The sequence below is a fragment of the Necator americanus genome, chromosome I, assembly GCF_031761385.1.
Source record: "Necator americanus strain Aroian chromosome I, whole genome shotgun sequence".
NCBI lineage: Eukaryota > Metazoa > Nematoda > Chromadorea > Rhabditida > Ancylostomatidae > Necator > Necator americanus.
Window position 1 is genome coordinate 22242352 of NC_087371.1, and position 18761 is coordinate 22261112.

At 43.0% G+C, this 18761-nt stretch overlaps 4 protein-coding genes across 7 annotated transcripts; 2 read left to right on the forward strand and 2 right to left on the reverse strand.

Annotated features, from left to right (window-relative positions):
* Nucleotides 1-6583: 6583 nt before the first annotated feature.
* RB195_006504 (uncharacterized protein) lies at nucleotides 6584-8121 on the forward strand (the record flags this gene model as incomplete). 2 transcript variants are annotated; one of them, XM_064179623.1, is made up of 4 exons in its annotated part: nucleotides 6584-6646; nucleotides 6719-6859; nucleotides 7681-7784; nucleotides 7848-8121. In XM_064179623.1, 4 exons carry the CDS (start codon nucleotides 6584-6586, stop codon nucleotides 8119-8121), a joined length of 582 nt encoding a protein of 193 aa, XP_064036565.1. The 2 variants fall into 2 exon arrangements, with proteins under 2 accessions (XP_064036565.1, XP_064036566.1); XM_064179624.1 differs by lacking the exon at nucleotides 7848-8121 and having other exon boundaries at nucleotides 7681-7788.
* A 1088-nt stretch (nucleotides 8122-9209) lies between these two features.
* RB195_006505 (uncharacterized protein) lies at nucleotides 9210-9866 on the reverse strand (the record flags this gene model as incomplete). Its single annotated transcript, XM_064179625.1, has 1 exon — nucleotides 9210-9866. One exon carries the CDS (start codon nucleotides 9864-9866, stop codon nucleotides 9210-9212), a length of 657 nt encoding a protein of 218 aa, XP_064036567.1.
* Nucleotides 9867-9993: 127 nt separating this feature from the next.
* RB195_006506 (uncharacterized protein) lies at nucleotides 9994-12180 on the reverse strand (the record flags this gene model as incomplete). Of its 2 annotated transcripts, none has more annotated exons than XM_064179626.1 (1): nucleotides 9994-12180. In XM_064179626.1, one exon carries the CDS (start codon nucleotides 12178-12180, stop codon nucleotides 9994-9996), a length of 2187 nt encoding a protein of 728 aa, XP_064036568.1. The 2 variants fall into 2 exon arrangements, with proteins under 2 accessions (XP_064036568.1, XP_064036569.1); XM_064179627.1 differs by having other exon boundaries at nucleotides 9994-12108.
* A 163-nt stretch (nucleotides 12181-12343) lies between these two features.
* RB195_006507 (uncharacterized protein) lies at nucleotides 12344-15248 on the forward strand (the record flags this gene model as incomplete). 2 transcript variants are annotated; one of them, XM_064179628.1, is made up of 6 exons in its annotated part: nucleotides 12344-12426; nucleotides 12492-12536; nucleotides 12606-12701; nucleotides 14253-14306; nucleotides 14463-14566; nucleotides 15091-15248. In XM_064179628.1, the coding sequence occupies 6 exons, from the start codon at nucleotides 12344-12346 to the stop codon at nucleotides 15246-15248; spliced, it is 540 nt and encodes a 179-aa protein (XP_064036570.1). The 2 variants fall into 2 exon arrangements, with proteins under 2 accessions (XP_064036570.1, XP_064036571.1); XM_064179629.1 differs by lacking the exon at nucleotides 14253-14306.
* Nucleotides 15249-18761: the final 3513 nt, after the last annotated feature.

Sequence of the window (18761 nt, forward strand, 5' to 3'; positions counted from 1 at the left end):
ATTCTGATATCTTTTGGTTAAATCTCTCTTTAATTTCTTCCGTCATATTATTGTTACCTCCTCTCTCAATTACTTCTGAATAACCTTCTCTTGCTAAGTTCCGCATCTTTTGGCAGGTTTGCTCTTCACCGCCGCTTGTCTAGATTGTAGATCAGTCGTTTGAGGATCACGAAAGTTGGTGAACCCTCTTGCTTAAGGTCCCCCGTCAGATGCGCTTTAGTCAAAACGTGCTCCTTATGCCTTGGGCTTATTCGGCTGACCGAACTCGGATGTTTCGATAACTTGACCAATAATAAGCGCTCTGGATGGGATAGTAGATGTCACAAGAGGATTCTTCGCCTTCTGGAGTAGGAGAACGACATGTTTGTCATGTAGTACTTGTAATCCGCCGCAGAAAAGGACAACGCCAGTCTTCTCTGGCAATAAATTGGGTTCCAGTTTAAGTAAAGTTTGTAGTTTCTTGTTGTTCCTAGTATTCTCTGACTCAGACAAAGTGTGTTCCATTTTTTTTAATCTTTCTTTTCTGATGCACCATTGGTGTATGTGAATAAATAAATAAATAAATATAGAGTAGTTAGAGCAATGCCAATTCGAGAAGCCGAATGACTACACGAGTAACCGATATACGCTTGTTGAACCAGTCACGAATATGGCCAGATGTGTGCTTCGAGTCATCTTGCTGGAAGATGAGTCCTCTGCAAATGAATTGAAGAGCAAATGGACGCATTGTTATTTCTGAGATATCTCCATAGTCACATCAACCCAAATGTCCTTGAATTTGGTGAAGAGGCCAGATTCCATGGCTACTGAAGTAATACCAAAACACAATGTTTACCCCACCACCCTTTTACAGTGGGCAGTTGATACATGGGAGCAAATCTTTTTCCAACTGGACGCCTGAGATACCTAATACCATCACTTTCCATCAGGCTAAACATGGGTTCATCGGGAAGTAAAACTTTATTCCACTGCTAGCGAGTCCAACCAACCAGTCAAAGAAGAATATTGTTACCCGTGTCAGGTGGGCTCATTAGCCCACCTGACACGGGTAACAATATTCTTCTTTGAAACGAGCGGTTTCTTCGCAGGAAGCCTCCCATCGAGTCTGACTACTTGTGGACGCCTTCGAACAGCTCAAATTGATGGATTTGTTCATTGGCGACGGCCAATTCAACTTGAAAATCGGAGAGAGTGAGCTTTGAATTACCACGATTCATTCAAGGGATATTTTTATCAGTAACTCTTGTAGTCACTCCTGGATTTAACGTTGTTCCAATTATTCGTTTATTTATTGAAAACACCTGCAGGTGTGCCATAAAACAAAAAAGAACAAGATGGAACAGAGCTCACTAGAATTTCGCCTGAATTTTACACAACAAGACCACCCCTTAAAAGCATGAGGAGTGGTGGGTTGGCAAGTAATTTTCCTGCTACAGAAGGTGAGAAATCCTCACACGAGATCCTTTTCCCAGATCCAGAACGCTACGGTAGATAAACGGATACCATAGTTTGGGTGACCAACTTAACCTCGAACGGAGGAATCCGTCAGGGACCATTGCGAACAGGTGGGGGGACCTCAAGCGCAAGGGCTCACCAACTTTGCTATCCTTGAACGGCTTTCCACCACCAGGAGAGAATAAGGACCAACTGTATGGACGGATTTGAAAAGGAGCATATCAAGGCAGAACTCCAGTTAGGTAGTGTCATAATGAACAACAGAAAAAGAGGAACTACTTACTTACTAAGTACTCCATATGCTAATATTTTTTTTTCAGAAAAGCGGCGATAGTCGCTGTGGAGACGTTAAACAGTTTTGCTAATTCGACTTGTCTCATTTCTTGATCGATTCCTCGTAGAATGGGTATTCGAGATTCATTTGATATGTGGCGTGCTAAGAATGTTCTAGCCATAATCTGATTACAATGCAATACAGTAAACAAAAAATCTGGCAAGAAAACACGAAAAAAAATGCACAAAATGAACTAAAAGTTAAAAAAGTGGAAAGAGAGTATTTCCAGATTCTCGGAAGTAATAGTAGTCCTAAAAACGCTAAGTTAATCTATTTTTCAGAATAAGTTTCTTATCCAAATTGATGGATGAGGTGCAAGTTTGGGGACGATTCAGTGGTTTAAAAATCTCAAAAACAGTTTGTCATTTGATTTTTGGACGCCACTATATGTAGATACGTGGTTCTCTCAAAAGTTAGTCGAGAAAAATTTAAGAATGTGAGGAAATATCCATTACTTTTCTCAAGAAAGTTTCAAAAAAATTTAGAAACTTGGAAACACAAAGTTTTGCTCGAATTTAGATTCTGTCTCCACGACAGTATAATATTGTATTGCTTAAAATTTACTCTGAGCCGTTATTCAGGAACTCGTGAAGCAGCTTTGCACTACTTTTATTCCTATCTCCAACCGTAGTTGTCTTTTTTTGCATAGTAACTGACGACTGAACGCGTTTACGCGGATTGATTAATGCCATACACTTTATTCTTTAATAGCATCGAAATTGTTTTTTTTTGAGTGATAATATGGAAATTTATCGTTGTTGGATAAGAGTAATTTTCATGAAAGTTTTTGACTCTAAAGGTATAAATCTCACTTTCAGGGAATGATCTTTGCCCGCTCCAACAAAACCTTCGATACATCGCGGTGCGCTGCCCGGCGACAACGTTAGGGAGTGTCACTGGGCCTATCATCAAAGTACGTATTATATTATTAGAACTAAATTTTTCGCCCATTACTATGGGTTGACTAAAGAACAACCACCTCCTCCTTTCCTCGTAGCTCCCTTTATTTTTTCCTTTTCTTCCCGCCTTCTTACGACCCCTCTTGTTCGCGCCTCCTCCAACGACCCCGTTACGCATATGTACCTAACTCTGCTCACGAATAACCGGATGATATCTCTCTAATGATGGGAGATCCGTGGGTTTTAGAGAATGTGCAAAAATTTATTAGGGAAACGATACGGGCAAGGGTCATCTTTTTGCACCTGGGCGATGTTATAATAGTCAAATGGCGTCCTCTCAGTGAACCGAAACTGGTGTTGTGATTCATGCAATTATTTTTCAGTGGCACGACACATTCCGACTCAGACTGTGTTGTTACTACCGTTGTTCTACTACTTTTTTTATTTTTTAAACTATTTCTTCCAGCATTTATTATTTCGCTTCAGAAGTGCTGCCTGCTACGGCCCAGCTCTATTTTTTCCTTCTCTAATTGATCTGTTAATTCTCTGATTTCGCTGTTTAATTATTATTGTTAAATTATTATTTTGACTATAGAAGAGTAGCTTTCAAGAGACTCAGGGTGACGAACCGACTGAACTCAAATATCTATTCGCTACGGGTAGTTAGTGCCGAGTATTTAACGAAGTGACGCGTCTGCAGCGACGTGCACTTATCCTCTGCTTGATACCTTCACCCAAATTTCCCTCACATGCTCACAGTCGAGCGTGTGATGGGATTTTCCCGCCGGGCGGCCCCAAGAGAAGGGTTGGCAAGGGAAGAGGATCGTGAGGGAAGGGTCGAAATGAACTGGGGGTAGCGAATGGAGCATAATGTGATAATCTGAACAAAATATTATACGTAGCAAACAAATTTAAATAAAATAAACAATAAATTAAATGACTAAATACCTTACAAAGTGCTGTACCATACTACATAATATTAAATAACTGCAAACATTACAAAATATTATACTAAGTTTCAGACGTAGGACAATAACACGGAGTTATCTACATTTTGTGTTGACAATGGAAACACCAAATCGTAGAAGTTTAATTTGCTGAAATGTTGTTGAAGTATTTCCACGTTCGAAAATCTATGAAACATCTTTAAATACTGATTAGCGGGCAATTCCGCGAAAGAAAGGTAAGCAGAAACCTGAAAGTACTTGTATCAAAAGAGGATTTTAGCATTACATAGTTTCCAACTGTTTAAATGAGGATTTAATGTAATTTAATGGCCAAAGAAATTCAGATTCCATACACATCGTTTGATTTGGAAGATCGCAAATAAGTTCGGGATAACAGCATCTTTAAATGACTTTGAGTAGTTTTTTCTAACTTTTTTTTTAACAGAAGAAGGTTTTCTTTATGGAACAGTCATATCGTTGTTTTCTCAGAACTCTAGTTTTTTTTTTTGGAATTTAAAAGGATAAGGAGTTAAGCTCCCGTAGATTATTTCATTTTCCAGTTCAGGTTCAGGTTATTTTCGAAAGATATTTCTAATAGTCGAGGTTTTAATTCACATATTAGTGGGCATAAACACATTATTTGCGAAAGTATGCGAAAAATCAAATAATTCTGTAACTGGTAGATTTTCTTGGTAGAAATTAGTAGAAGTTGAAGGCACACAATTTATATCTTAACAATATCTGTTGGACGAAACTAGTCGATTCAGTCTACATTACTTCTTTGCTGGCGATCTTACCCTCAATGCCTGATGCTCACCTCAGCAGTCAGGTGATAACTCTTCCAGTCGACAACTGTTGCTGTGCTTTGTTTATTGGCCAACAATTTCAACGAAGCATCGTTTCGTCTCTGCTGTTAGGTATTTCAAGTGTAATTATCGAATTTCTCGTACAATTTAAGTTTTTGTAACCGCAAAAAATCACGCTATAACTGCAGTTAAGCTCACAACCATTAATGTCTGGAGCCAATTAGTTTCTTTTTTTTTTGTTCTGAGCAATAAGCTCGTTACGGTAAAACACCAAAAACCCCTATGTTTGTCTCAATTCCCTAATCATACACCGATTTTTACCGTGACCCCACTAAAACTGGTTGTATCCAGTGTAACAACAACGGCAGCCAAGCAACGCTGATCGTAACAGATAGTTCCTTGTAATTTCTGTTCAGGCCTCGGCTGATGGAGTCCTTAAGAACAATGGATACGTCAGTTTATTGATTTGATCTGCAGCAGAGATAAACTGTACCGATACTGTCGGCTTTCTCGGTGCTCTATGACCTTCCGTGGTCGTTTGTTGTAGAGCGAAACTCCCGGCGTCTCACATTCCTTTTCGTTGCTTTTTCTTCACTGTTTCTCAGAATGTCCTACTCTACATAAGTAACAGAAAAGTTTCTTTTGAATCCCTAGCAAATGTCGCTTCCTTTTCTTCAAGCGCAACGTTCCTCTCGTTTCAAGCGCATTTTACGTCGCCAGTTATGCGCTCAAATTTGACAGGAACATTGAAAAAAACGCATTTCATTGCTCTGCCTTTTGTCGAATGCTGATTCAGCGCCACAATTCGACAATTCTAGGACTTCCGGAAAAATTTACAAAAAAAGCACACGCTACAAGAAAATTACAACAAGAAAACAGTTACACTATCGCATTATTACTGTAATCTATAAATTGCAATCACATTATAGTCAGTACATTTGCAAGGATTAGGATCACGAGATCAGTCTACCAGTCGTTTCTCCTCCATATTTGTTTTTGTATCTGATGCGGAAGCTTTTCGGATGCGTGAAAAATTTCGTCCAAAAACAAATGATTGGTTAACTTCTTCCATCCGCTATTATGCTTTCATTTTACGAAGACATTTCCCGAGGTAATCAGTCCCCCGTGCTAAAATAACGGCAAAAATTTTAGGATACAATTTTTCCCTAAATGTAAGCAACGAAACTGAACGGAAAGAGCATAGATCACTATTCCATATGAAGAGTATTCTTTAAAAGAACTCTATCACCTATGGCGATAACAAAAACCTTTCTAATATCCAATGATTATTTTTGTTCCATTGAAATGACCACTTAAAATGTATATCACAATGCCTGTTTAGTGCTAGTCTATACTTTGGCAAAAAAAAAGAATCAGCAGTGAAGGAAGTAAACTCATCGCTCATCGTTAGTCTATCAATTAGTGAAAATGTGCGGATGCCTTTATTGTTGAGAGAACGATTAAATCAAACAAGTTGTCTTGAAAAGGAGTCTTTTTCGATCGCTTAAAATGAAATCGGGTTGCGAACATAAATAAAAGAATGTTCCGATTGAATGAAACAAAGAACTTTTTAAAGATACCTTGGTTTAGGTGTGTCCTAAAAGTGGTCCTTTTCTTAGTTTTCTCCGCAGGAAGTGGTAGAATGCGACAATATTTGACCACTGTTACATCTGTTCTCAATACCTAAATTTCTACAAAGTACAAGTAAGATATAAGTAAGATACATAAAAATACACAGAAGATATTTATTTTTCGCTCTGTTATATAAGAAGAAGGTGTGTTAGATGAGAAAATAAAAGCTTTGTTTCATGCTTTTTCCATCGAGTAGGCGAAAAGTGCTGTTTTCAGCTATTTTATTGCGACTGGAAACAGATCTATCTCCGGCTTTACCACTCGTAATTGTGCTACTGTAATCGCCATTTTCTTTCATTCTTAGAAGCTTTGCTGAGAATTATCTCCTTCACAACAATTTTCTTAAAGAATTTCTCCTCTGTGGTTTGTCGACACATGCTTCTGTTTCTCAACAATGCATTTTGGAGAATTTTTTTTGATAGCGGAATTTCATTGAGTCGTCCAGTTAGAGAAAAAAAAACTTTTATTTCTTCGCTCCAGGTAAGGAATACGACTTGATTTCTGTGGAAAATGTTTGTTCTGGCTTTGTTTCTTGCCGTATTTCCAGCGGCGTATTCGTTGACATGCTACAATGTAAGTCCTACTATTTATCAATATATAAATGCACTGATGAAATCCACACTCCTGATGAATTAGCTCGTTCAGGGGATGAAACTGGTCCGGATGCAGTCAGTCGGTGAATCGGTAGAGGAATGCCCTTCTGGCGCGTATTGCTACAACATGACTGCCTCTGCTGCTCTCATTGTTGACGTTGTTAAAGCCGGTTGCTCAACTTGGAGATGCATGGTGAGTTAAAGGCATCACCTCACGAATCTGAGATAGTACGGATTTCAGGTGGAGTATTCGTATGCGGGATAGTAGATTATGGAGAGGAGTGTGATTACGTCCATTTCTTCCTAACTGCCGTAAAAAAACGGCCCGGAAGATGCGACGCGTGCACAAAGCTGGGTCGCTCCAATCGAACTCGTTGTAGAAAATAGGGCGCCGGAACGCTCGAAGCCGTATCCGGGCCGTTTGTTACGGCAATTAGGAAGTAATGGACGAAACCATAATCTATTATATTATCCCGTATACGAATACTACTCCTGAAATCCGTAGCACACCAGATTCCTGGAGTGATGCCTTAAGCGCGGACAACCACGAAATTGGCGATGTTGGGATTTCCTCTCGAAAGCATACGGTTTAGGATGTACACCACGAGTATGACACTGATCACGCTGTGACCACTCTCAATCCCCCCTTTCGGTTGGCGTGGGAAACGACCTTCCTGTGCAAATTTTTCTACTAAGGCATCCTATGACGCATGCTTTGTTTACACTCCTGTTCCCTCAGTAGCCTATTCACTGGTTTTACATAGACAGGCTGTTGAGTAGAGAGTGGATTTGCACCCGTTTCAGCTTACCTGGCAGAGGCAAACACCATTTTTCACACCCATTTTTAGGAAAATTAGAAAGAATTGAGCATAGTCACACGCATATTTCATAAACTACACAAATAACCTTACGTTCATCCGGAGAGATCCCAATATCATCAATATCGTGGTTCGCTGTCCTCGAATGGTTCAATGTTGGTCCTACAGAGAATCGTCAACAACACCTATTTTACAGTTGGCACGTGACAAATGCATCAGCACCACATTCCAAATGGTTCCTGTGAGCTTGTGTTGCTGTAGTCATGACCGCTGCAACGTGGGTGGTAACCCTGTTTTCGAGTAAGTGTCTATTCGATTCCCGACTATTTAGCTCTTTTTTTACTTTTTTGAATTTTCTGGTAGCCAGTTCATTGTGCCGGCATACATGTCAAAACGACATGAATCACGAGCGCAGTTGCAGTGCATTTGCGTACGCATTCGAAACGGCGCACTTGAGGCAGTAGTTGGAACTGAGGTGGGACCGTCGCAAACTGCAGCGATGGGTGGTGACAGCAAGGGTTTCACCACACTTCTAGCCGCTGCGCTCCACCGAAGCGTCTGGAGAGAAGCTGCGTACGCAATTGCGTGCGCTTTTCCTACTATATCTGTTTGGCCTGAATCGCTACACATAAGATGATAAGAAAAAGAAACACTATTCTTGAGAGCCATGGTTTCTTCCACATAACTTCAAATGATTGTTCATGTTCATAAACTGGAATGCTACCAGTCTGTCGTGAACCATTATTGTGCTCGTAGGAGCATTTAAAGTGAATTGCACCCCCGTGGACGATTATTTCAAAGCTCGCTTTGAAAAATTGATAAAATTAAATAGTTGAATTAAATGGAAATATTCTATTTTTGGTTCTTCCAACTCTTAAATGTTATTCAGGATATAGTTTTCAAAGATTGAAACAGAAATTCTACAAAAATAAGTATCAAAAGTCTCACAACCAAGTCATCTGCAACAGCATTAATCAGTAAAGGACAAATGTTGAGCCACTGTTAAGCTAGTGTTTCTATCCTCCTAGACAAATCTGGCAACAATATATACTCAAGGGAGATCAAAGATTGAAGGCAGCATACCGCGAATTCGACGTGGTGAGGGAATTCGGGGCAAAAGCTAAAGGTGGAGTTGTAGATTGGGTTCAAGGAGGGTTCCGCTCACCTGTCCCTAATCGTGGTAAAAAAAAAACGGCGTGGGGACCGCTTTAGTTCCTACGAGGAACGTTAGAACGCTCCTCTATGTGCACGTCCCGATCCCCACACCAACCTACTCATAGGTTTACCTCAATAGGCGGTCGAGGAAAACTCACTGGCTTTCGACCGCTGCGCTGCTGGATGCGGCGCGTCCACAATTGTGGAGCGTTGCAGCTGAAATCGTCGTGAAAAGCGGAGTTTTCACGCCGTTTTTTTACTACGATTACGGAGAGATGACTGGAACCACCCTTGATCCAGCAATCTATGAGTCCGTATAGCGTTGGTACATAGGAACTCCACACCACGTCAGATTCGTGGAGTGATATCTTTAAAGTATTGGTTTGCACTTCAGCGATTTCGAATCGTCAATCGTGCAGTCAGTGCCGAACCTCTTACCAGCTCCGCTACACCCTCGCAATTAATCAATAAAGTGTATATTTTGTGATTTTTTTCAAACTATGACCACAACTTTGTGCAAAGTAAGAACGCTGTTTTTGAATTATTTCAAAATTATACTTCTTCTTCTTCCTAGCGTTTGTCCCGCGTTGTTGCAGGGTCCGCTTTTGTGCTTCTTGTCTTCCATTTGGTTCCATCCATTGCATCAGCCGTACACAAACGTGCATCTATCATATCCAGCTTCACTCGGTCTAACCAGCGAATCTTTGGCCTCCCACGCGGCCTCACTCCTGAAACGTCGAGCTTCAGAGCGGCTTTGGCAACAGAATCTTCCTCCCGCCGCAAGACGTGACCAAACCATCTCAGTCGCGCCTCCTTCATCTTCTCGGTTATCGGGACGACGCCGAAGATGGAACGTACAGTGTCGTTGGATACTTTCTCTTTTAGCGTTACACCTATCGTCCACCTCAACATCCGCATCTCCATAGCGTACAGCACTCTTTCCAAGGCTTTTGTCGTCGGCCAGCACTCGCATTCGTAAAGGGCAACAGGACGCACAACCGTCCTGTAGATCTTCGACTTCAGTCGAACAGGGACTTTCTTGTCGCACAGTACCCCTGTTGCCATTTTCCATTTCATCAATGCCGCATTAACACGTGCTCGACCTTCTTGATCAATGTCGCCTGTGGAAGTCACTTTGGATCCAAGGTACTTGAAACAGTTCACCTTGTTTAATTCGGTGCCATCGACACGAATTGAACCATCCTCTATCCTTGGTCCGCACTCCATGTACTCAGTTTTTGATGTGTTGAGGCGCAATCCATATTGCTGCAGCTGATCCTTCCAAGACTACTTGTTTCTGAAGATCATCTCGAGACTATGACGCGAGCATGACATCGTCGGCAAAGAGTATAGTCTACAGATGATGCTTCTGGATTTCCTTCGTTATCGTGTCCATGCACAGTATGAACAGCAGAGGTGAGAGGGATGAACCCTGATGAACCCCTACTTGTACAAGGAATGGCCTGCTTGTTCCAGCAGCACATCGTACAACGTTGGTAGGCTTCGCATAAAGCAGCTTTGTCCACCGCACATATTCTTCTGGCACTCTATGCGACCTCATGGACATCCATGACAGCTCATGTGGGACACGGTCGAAAGCTTTCTTGAGATCGAGAAAAGCAAGATGCACACTGTGGTTCTTCTCTCGCTGTTTCTCCAGGAGGATGCGGACAGCATGGATAGCATCTATAGTGCTGCGGTCCTTCACAAAGCCGCACTGGTTGAGTGAAACGCTAACAATTTTCCTCAGACGAGCTTCCACGACACGCTCAAAAACCTTCATCGTATCGCACAGCAGTCGTATAGGCCTGTACGAGGTGCAGTCAGCAATGTCTCTTTTCCCTTTCCAGACAGGCACGGTCACGGAAGTTTGCCAAACGTCTGGAGTCCGTCCTTCTGCAACGATCTTGTTAAATAGAGTTGCGAGCCACACAGACCCTCGATCTCCTAGCAGCTTCCAGACATCAGCAGGTATGTCATCAGGACCGGTTGCCTTGTTCGACTTCATTTTTGCGAGGGCAGCACTGACTTCGACGGCAGTAATTAGTAGAACAGGACCCTCGACGCTGGGAACAGTTGGGATGGGAGGATGACAGAACTCTTCGTTACACAAGTGATTGTAGTACTCTCGCCACCTCTCCAGGATCTGACCAGAGCGGCGCAGAACGGCTCCATCAGCTCCCTTAACGATCTTGGTGTGCTCCATATCCAACGTTGAGCGATGACGAGCTCTGACTAAACGATACACTGCCCGCTCGCCTTCTCTGGTATCAAGCATGTCGTACACAGCCTTGTAGCGGTCCGACTTCGCCTTGGAGACTGCCTTCTTAGCCTCCCTCTTCGCCGCTAGGTAAGCATCCCGATCTTCAGGCTGACGTGTCCTCCACCAGAGCTTATACTTGGACTTCTTCTCACGAATTGCCGCCTGAACTTCCTCGTTCCAAAACCACGTAGCCTTTTGTACTTTGGGCTTACCTAGAGTCGTCTTTCCCAGAGTGTTCTCCGAGTTCAAGCGTATAACGCTGGAAGTAGACGACCACATTTCTTCCACACTACGAGTAGGGTGGGGAAGTGTAGATGGAGCCACGGACGCGAAAAATACCTCCTTTCGATCCTTCAGATTCCACCATTTGATGCGCTGTGTTTCAGTCCTTGGATGTCTCTTCCTTGGACGGGAGATTTTCAAGTCCATAACGAGCAGATGGTGTTGGGCAGCGACATGGTCTGTAGGGATGACTTTTGAATCCTGCAGAAGTCGGCGATCTCGTCGGCGTAACATCCAGAAATCTATTTGTGTTTCACGACCGCCGCTGGTGTGCGTGATCAAATGCGATTTTCTTTTCCGATACTGCGTGTTAGCAATGATCAAGTCACTTGCAACAGCATACTCCAGGATTCGCAGCCCGTCGTCGTTACGAGCTCCATAGCCGTATCCACCGTGACAACTCTCGAATCCGTCTTTCCGAGAACGGACATGTCCGTTGAAGTCTCCTCCGATTAAAAGTACTTCTTTGCCTTCCAGGGATTGGACGTACTGCTCCAGATCCTCCCAAAAGCTTGCCTTCTCTTCTTCACTACAGCTCGCCTGTGGCGCATAAGCAGAGACGACTCGCAATTCCACTTTTCCTGTATCTACTTTTACAGCCATCAAGCGATCCGATAGTCGATCCACCGCTGTGACGCTATTTCTAAACGACTCGTTCAATATGATATCAACGCCATTGCGATTTGATGTGCCGTGGTAGATCAGCTTGTAGCCATCGCCTAATTCCCTTGCCTTGGAGCCTTTCCAGCGAGTCTCCTGTACACAACATATGTCAACACGGCGTTTTCTGAGACTGTCTGCCAGTTCACGACTTCTTCCAGTAAGCGTCCCAACGTTAAGTGTTGCCAAGCGCACTGGATGTTGCTGGCGATGGCGGACTAACTTCTTTGGCCGGCTCCGTCCTCTAGCCGGTAGCCCTCGCATATTTGCCACATTGCCCGGGCGAGGACAATGCGCGTCGCTTCTGGGGTACGCCCTAGCTTCTGAAGAACACATAGTAGACATTAGCAGTATGACGCGACGGGGGTGTTGTCCTCGGTCGGCTTGTCGCACTAGCAAGCTAGCAGCCTGGCACCGGAATCGTCGTACTACCTCCTCACTTAGCTAACCTGTAGTCCTTGGCCCAAGGACCGCGCTACTAGCCGGACACCTTTGTGGCATGGTTGAACATGCCGAGACGAAGTCTCGCCACCATAGCTGCCCGACGGCCAGGGCCACCGCTGCGCCGCTTTGGGGCGTGAGGTAGGATTTGCAGCAGTATTTCAAAATTATACTCATATTGTAATAATACAAATTGAAACATTCAGTCAATCCAATTCTGGCGGTAACACAGGAGGATGGGGAGACGACAGGTAGGATCATTTCGTAGGCGATAACAGTAGACAACATTTTATTTCCATACTCGAAATCATATAGTTTAGTCAAGGCGGCTATAATGACAATAACAATAATAACAACAATAATAATAACAATTATAATGGATGGGGAAACAACAATAACGACAATAACGCGGATGGGTAAGTGAAAACGCATGGAGTCTAGAGTTGAGTTAGGTGTTACACGAAATTCTGCATGTATTCACAGTCGTAGGAATGTGTCTCTCATGGAGCTAGAATAATGTCATAAAAACGAAAGAAACTGACACTAGCAATTAATTAATCGTCTAAAAACATTAAAGACTACTTCTGCCATTTGGATTTTACATCTTAACTATTTTGCTGACTTTTCATTTAATATTTAATTTTTTCCGCTGCGTGCATTGCGATCTTCGATTTGGAGGCGGTGCGGTTAAAAGCATCACCCCACGAATCTGAGGTGGTACGGATTTTAGGTGAGTATTCTTTTTTTATTGTATTATTATATTCCTATACGGGATCGTAGATTGTGGAGAGGTGGGTGATTCCGTCCATTTCTTCCTAATTGCCGTAAAAAACGGCCCGGAAGATACGACTTCGAGCGTTCTGGCGCGCTCCAGTCGAACTCCTTGTAGAAAATAGCGCGCCATAACGCCCGAAGCAGTATCTTCCGGGCCGTTTTCTACGGCAATTAGGAAGAAATGAACGGAATCATCCTTCTCTCAATAATCAACGACGCCGTGTACGAATACTCCACCGGAAATACGTACCACTCCAGATTCGTAGGGTGATGCCTTTAAAGTTAGTGATATTCTGGAAGAGCTGTTTTGTTTAGCAGGATGCTTGTAGTGAGCGATAATTGTTAAGTTGGCGTAGAGTACTCTAAGGCGAAAGACACATAATTCAGACAACTGGGTCTCATGAGAGAATATGAGGCAAAAATCTACGGAAATAAAACCTTTAGACCTCAAAATAAGAGCTTTAATTATCACTTACTATTATTACTTTGGAGGAACCTCATTTAGGGAATTAGGATAAATTTCGGAGAATTTTTTGGTGGGTACTAAATGATTCGCGAAGAGGCTAAGCGAGAAATAACTGGAATTTCAGAAAAAATGAATGGGAAATTGCCGCAAGACATTTTTAGCTACCTAAGAAAACTGCGATACCGCAGAATAGCGGGACGAGTTTATCTGAATCCCGTCGATCGACATGAAGGTACATGGTTTACAGTCGTAGCCTAGTCGGAACATACGCGGAAAGTGGCGGTGTGTCGAAAAATGCACACTCCACCCGGGGTATTCTTGGAATTTATCCGGGGTCTGCTGGTGAAGATCCATCAAAGTAGTCAGCTTGAGAAGAGGAAAGATGCAATCACTAAAAAAACAGCGAGAAGATGGCTTTTTCTTGGCGAAATGAGTCGTTACGACATCGAGAAACCACTGGAACCTCTAGAAACAACGGAGAGCGTTTTGCTGCTCAAATGAATTCCTTTGTTCTTTTTATGTTCGTTTAACCATTTTGGTAGGAAAATAGGATAGAACTTAATCTTTAATTAACGGTAATCATTTCAAAAATTTTTTGGCAGCCAAACAATAAAGCAGTCTTCGACAAGTTGTAGTAAAAGTTTATTAACTAACATTTTTGAGTGCCAGTAATGTTTTAGATAGTTCATAATTAAAATGAAGAGCTGAGAAATGCAGTTTTCTTCAGCGAACAATCGAGCAGAGGCAGTTGGGGAAATTCGTTCGCCGAGCCTAGTCGAGGGTGTGTTGCGCTTTTTGCCTAAATGCACTTATGTAGCACACGTTTCCTGGGCACATAGTCCTTAGGGAGCTATAGTTGACGCTATTCGTCGTTTAAGTTAGTAATAGTTAGAACACCTCTGCACACCGTACAGTTTCTATATGAATTGATATTTAGTAGCACAGTAGCTCCACTGCCTGCTGGAGGTCGTGGATTTTCGCCGAAGCAGATCGAAGACAGGTTCAAGGACTTCGATGTTGATGATCATAGTCACGGAGATGGTGAGGCACTTTGGAGAACTTTTTTTTGCTTCATTTAATACTGTATGTACTTCGAGATTCTCGGAATTTTTCCCAAAACATTTGCAAATAGCTCGCTAAGGCATTTGCAAATAGCTCGTTTTGTCCCATGTGCTGCAAATCACATTTTATCTCACCATAGCTATTTCTAGAGTAGAATGCTCTTTTTTTTGACATATCTCACTTGGATCAACCCATTCTTGCTTCGCACCTTCCGAAATAAAGTCCAGGAGTTTCAAAAAGGGATTTACTGAAAGTGATTTAGAAGCAGTTAATGAGAGAGAAAGTCGATATAAAGTATTCTCTTCGATTTCCACTTTTTTAAATTGATATCTGTGTAATTATCTTATCGGAAGCATTGCCCGGGCAGACTGTGTACATATTTGTACCGCAGAATTGAGTTCTTGATTTCGTTATGTTATTTCTTGATTTCTCGTCGGAGCGAAGAGAAATACGTAGCTATGTTCATCAAATCCCCCTTCTTCATAGTATAGACCGTATTTCAGGAGATGAAGAAGTGTTCGAGAAGGTCGACGTCCGTTTCACGACTCCATCGACGAGAGGAGATCGACGAGGTAGCTCGTCCAGTGATCGACGTGGAAGCTCGTCCAGTAATCGACAAGGGAGTCAAAGCGACGCGGGCAGAGAAATCGAACTGGTCTGATCCGTTCCGTGTATCTGCTTGCTACAACGAAATTCTACTGTTAATCTACTGTTAACTTTTTAGTTGCAAATTTCAACATGATCACTGACCGCATCTGCGGTATTTTTTTTCTGAGTAATTGAAAAGAGTATAAAATGTACAGCGTATGCGAAGCTCAACATTGCAGGGGGAGCAATAATAACTGAGGGGCTCCATGATCTGAACTCAAATGACAGATCTATGAGCCACTGATACCAAAATCCATACTGAAAAAATTCTGCAGAATCCTGTGAAGGACCATCACGAGATCATGAAAACCATCGAACATAGTTCCTTGTAGTTCATTTTATTATCGTGTACAGTTTACTACAGTTCACTAAATTGGACATGATCCATGCAGTTTGAAACTCTTCCGACGCTTTCTATTTATCCCTCGAAACTATGAAAATCACATCAGATTTCTGCTGTTTTCAATGTTTGTCAGTCCGTAACTCCTAGAAACTCCTTAACGAGCTCCTGGAAAACAAACTCACATTTGTAGACTTCTAAAGTTTCTCGGCAAAGGTCTTGAATGTAGGGTAAGTTTGTTGGTTCCAAGAAATGCATTTTTCGTTCTCCGTTTCTTCCGTAATCCGGAGGCGTGTAGGCTTCTCAACGATAATTTAGTACGTTAAACGCACGAAATACAATCACTAAAGGGTAGATTGGTCTATAAAAAGCAGATGAAAGTGATCTCAGTGTCATATTTGAAGAAACACGAGGACGTCATCGGACAGAGTAAAGCAGAGGAGATATGCACACAATTTCACAGAACTCACTCTAAATATCCGTCCCACTACATTCGTAGTCATCCGTGAGTTCCTCTCTTTGCGCCACTTACGGGGTGACTAAACTTATTATATTTTCGTATAAGAAGTGCCCTGTAAGGTAGCATACCATGAAATTGACGATGTTAAGATCTTCCGAGAAGAAGATAGAGTTAGGGGAGTAGATCACGAGCATGAGCGCGTCCACTCTCGATTCTCCCTTAACGTCCTGAGAAACGGCGTGAGAACGATTCTTCTCGCACGAATTTTCCTTCGAGGAACGTTGAAATGCCACCACTGTATCATTCGAATTCTACATCCCTAACATTTCGTGGATGAATCTCAGCATTGCCAATTACGTAGTATGCTGCCTTTAATGATGAGAAACACGATCTTTCACATCATCTGCATATACGAACAATCGAGGCAGAATATTCTGCCTTGCAGGGACCTCCGCTAGTGTCAGTCGAGCTGCCGATGTGTGCAGCGGTCCCTCCGCACCCGAACACAACCGTATTGTGCAATTGCACGACAAGTCAGGTCATTTTATTGAAACTGTATATCTTTTCCTGTGATCTCATTACGTTGAAACCGTATGGATGAATATGTTCTGTAGCGAAAAACTGACCTATTCAGTAGTCCGAGATCGGCTCACAATTAGTTGCATTCTAACCGTTAGGTGAATAAGTTCTCTGAAATTTTTTCATAAAATTCTGCGGCATAAAAAAGTAAGGCATTTACTTGAAATATATGCTATAGTGGGGGCAAAACCAGCAAGAGGATACTGTATTGGAGAAGTGCTTGCGTTGGTCCAACATCGTATTGTACCTAGTAGCTGCGACTAGTGTTGGATTCCATTCAGTCCTACAGTCCGATTACAGTAAGAGAGAAGCTCGCCGCAATGATGACCACTAACTTCACTGCACCGCCTTAAGCGCAGCCGCTTGCGCAACTGCGCCGTTTTGAGCCGAAAAAAGCTAAGCTAACGAAGAAACGGAACTTAACTAGTGTGGAGTTCTGAATTTGGCTGTTTCCTAGCAATACACGGGCTATCATTGAGAAAGAAAAAGCCCTTCGTCGAATTTCTTTCTGCACAGTCAAAAATGGTGCTTCGAATGAACTATAGTCGGGTCAAAACGACATGAATCACAAGTGTAGTTGCGGTGCATTTGCGTACGTGCTCGAAACGGCGCGGTGGAGGCAGCAGTTGGGACCGAGGTGGGTCCGTCGCAAATTGCAGCGATGGATGATGCCAGCAATGGTTCCACTACGCTCCGCCGTACCGCCTCGAGAAAACCCGCGCACGGAATTGCGTACGTGCTTCATGTCGTTTTGACCCTACTATATGTGAAGGAATTCCTTGAATATCACCTTATCTGTGAGGTCCTAAAGCAAGAAAAAACCAGAATTGTACACATTCAATCCTGTTTGATGAGTGCGTACCGGCGCTCCACAGACTTCTTCGCAGCTGGAAGTGAAACCCATGCCATGAGCAATGTATGACTCAAAAATAAGTTAGCAAGCGAAAGCTTCAGCGAAAACTAACAATCCTCCAGAAATGTCTTTGTCTTTGTCTCTGTCTCAGAAAATTCTATCTATGTTCATTTGTTCTCCTGGCGTGGCTTCGCTGCAAATGTTCCCTTATTTGTGGAGAATTCAACATTTCTGATCATTTTTGTATACATTTCCATAAGAGCATGGTATAAAAGTGTTTGGAAAAGCACACTTCCTTCATCCATTTTTTTTCACTTGCATTGCTAAATACTCAAGACAATTCCATTACGCATTAATTCCATCTTATTTTGAAAGTTTGAACTAAACTAGGTTGGTGAGTTCAAATACATAGTACTGCATCCCTCAAAAGAACAAAAGAAGCGACGTGAACAGAAACGACATTGTTTTCATCAGTGCTCCCCCTCTCGTCGCTGAGAATCTTCGCGCTCTCACCTGTCTCCACACGCCTCCCTCGCACTCCTCCGTCTCTTTTCTCCCACAGACACACGCACTCTGACGACCACCTAGCTCGAATAGCGAGAAAACTTCCACACAACCACTGGGCGTCGTGGCGGGCGCCTGTGAGCCAGCTTCTAGGCAGTAGATTGGTGTGGATGGAGTGAGGGGAGGAGTCCCGCGGTAGTCGTTGAGTACGGCGACCGGGCGTCCGCGCCAAGCGTTGCGTCGCCAAGGGTCACCCGCCGGAAGGTGGGAGGTCCTGGGCGGTCAAGGAGGGGTGCACGGCCAAGGCCCGAAAGGGAGCAGGCAAAAACCCCCGCGCGATGCAGTGGCCGGATCGCGCCCGCGAGTGCTCACACTGTCGCGGCCTCTCCAACACCTTCAGACCTCCAATCGTCTTTTGCCTTTTCTGATTGTGGCATGCCCTCGAAAACTCCACTCATCCTCTTTGACATAGGTCCCGTTAATCGCTTTCTACTCCATCAAGTAGACAAAAAAAAACACGAAGAATTTCTAGGCAGTATCTCTTTTTTTTTTGAAGTCTTCTGACGACAATTGCAATGGTCTCAGTGCTCACGCTGTCGCGGCCTCTCCAACACCTTCAGACCTCCATCCGTTTTTTTGGCCTTCTCGCATGAATGACTGTGCAAAGAATGAGTTGTTATCCGTATGCCTTCAACACTCTTCTTCATATTCTCTCATGATGAGACCCAGATGTCTGAAATATGTGTCTTTTCGGCTACTTCATAGAGTGGTTTTACTTCTACTCCAACTC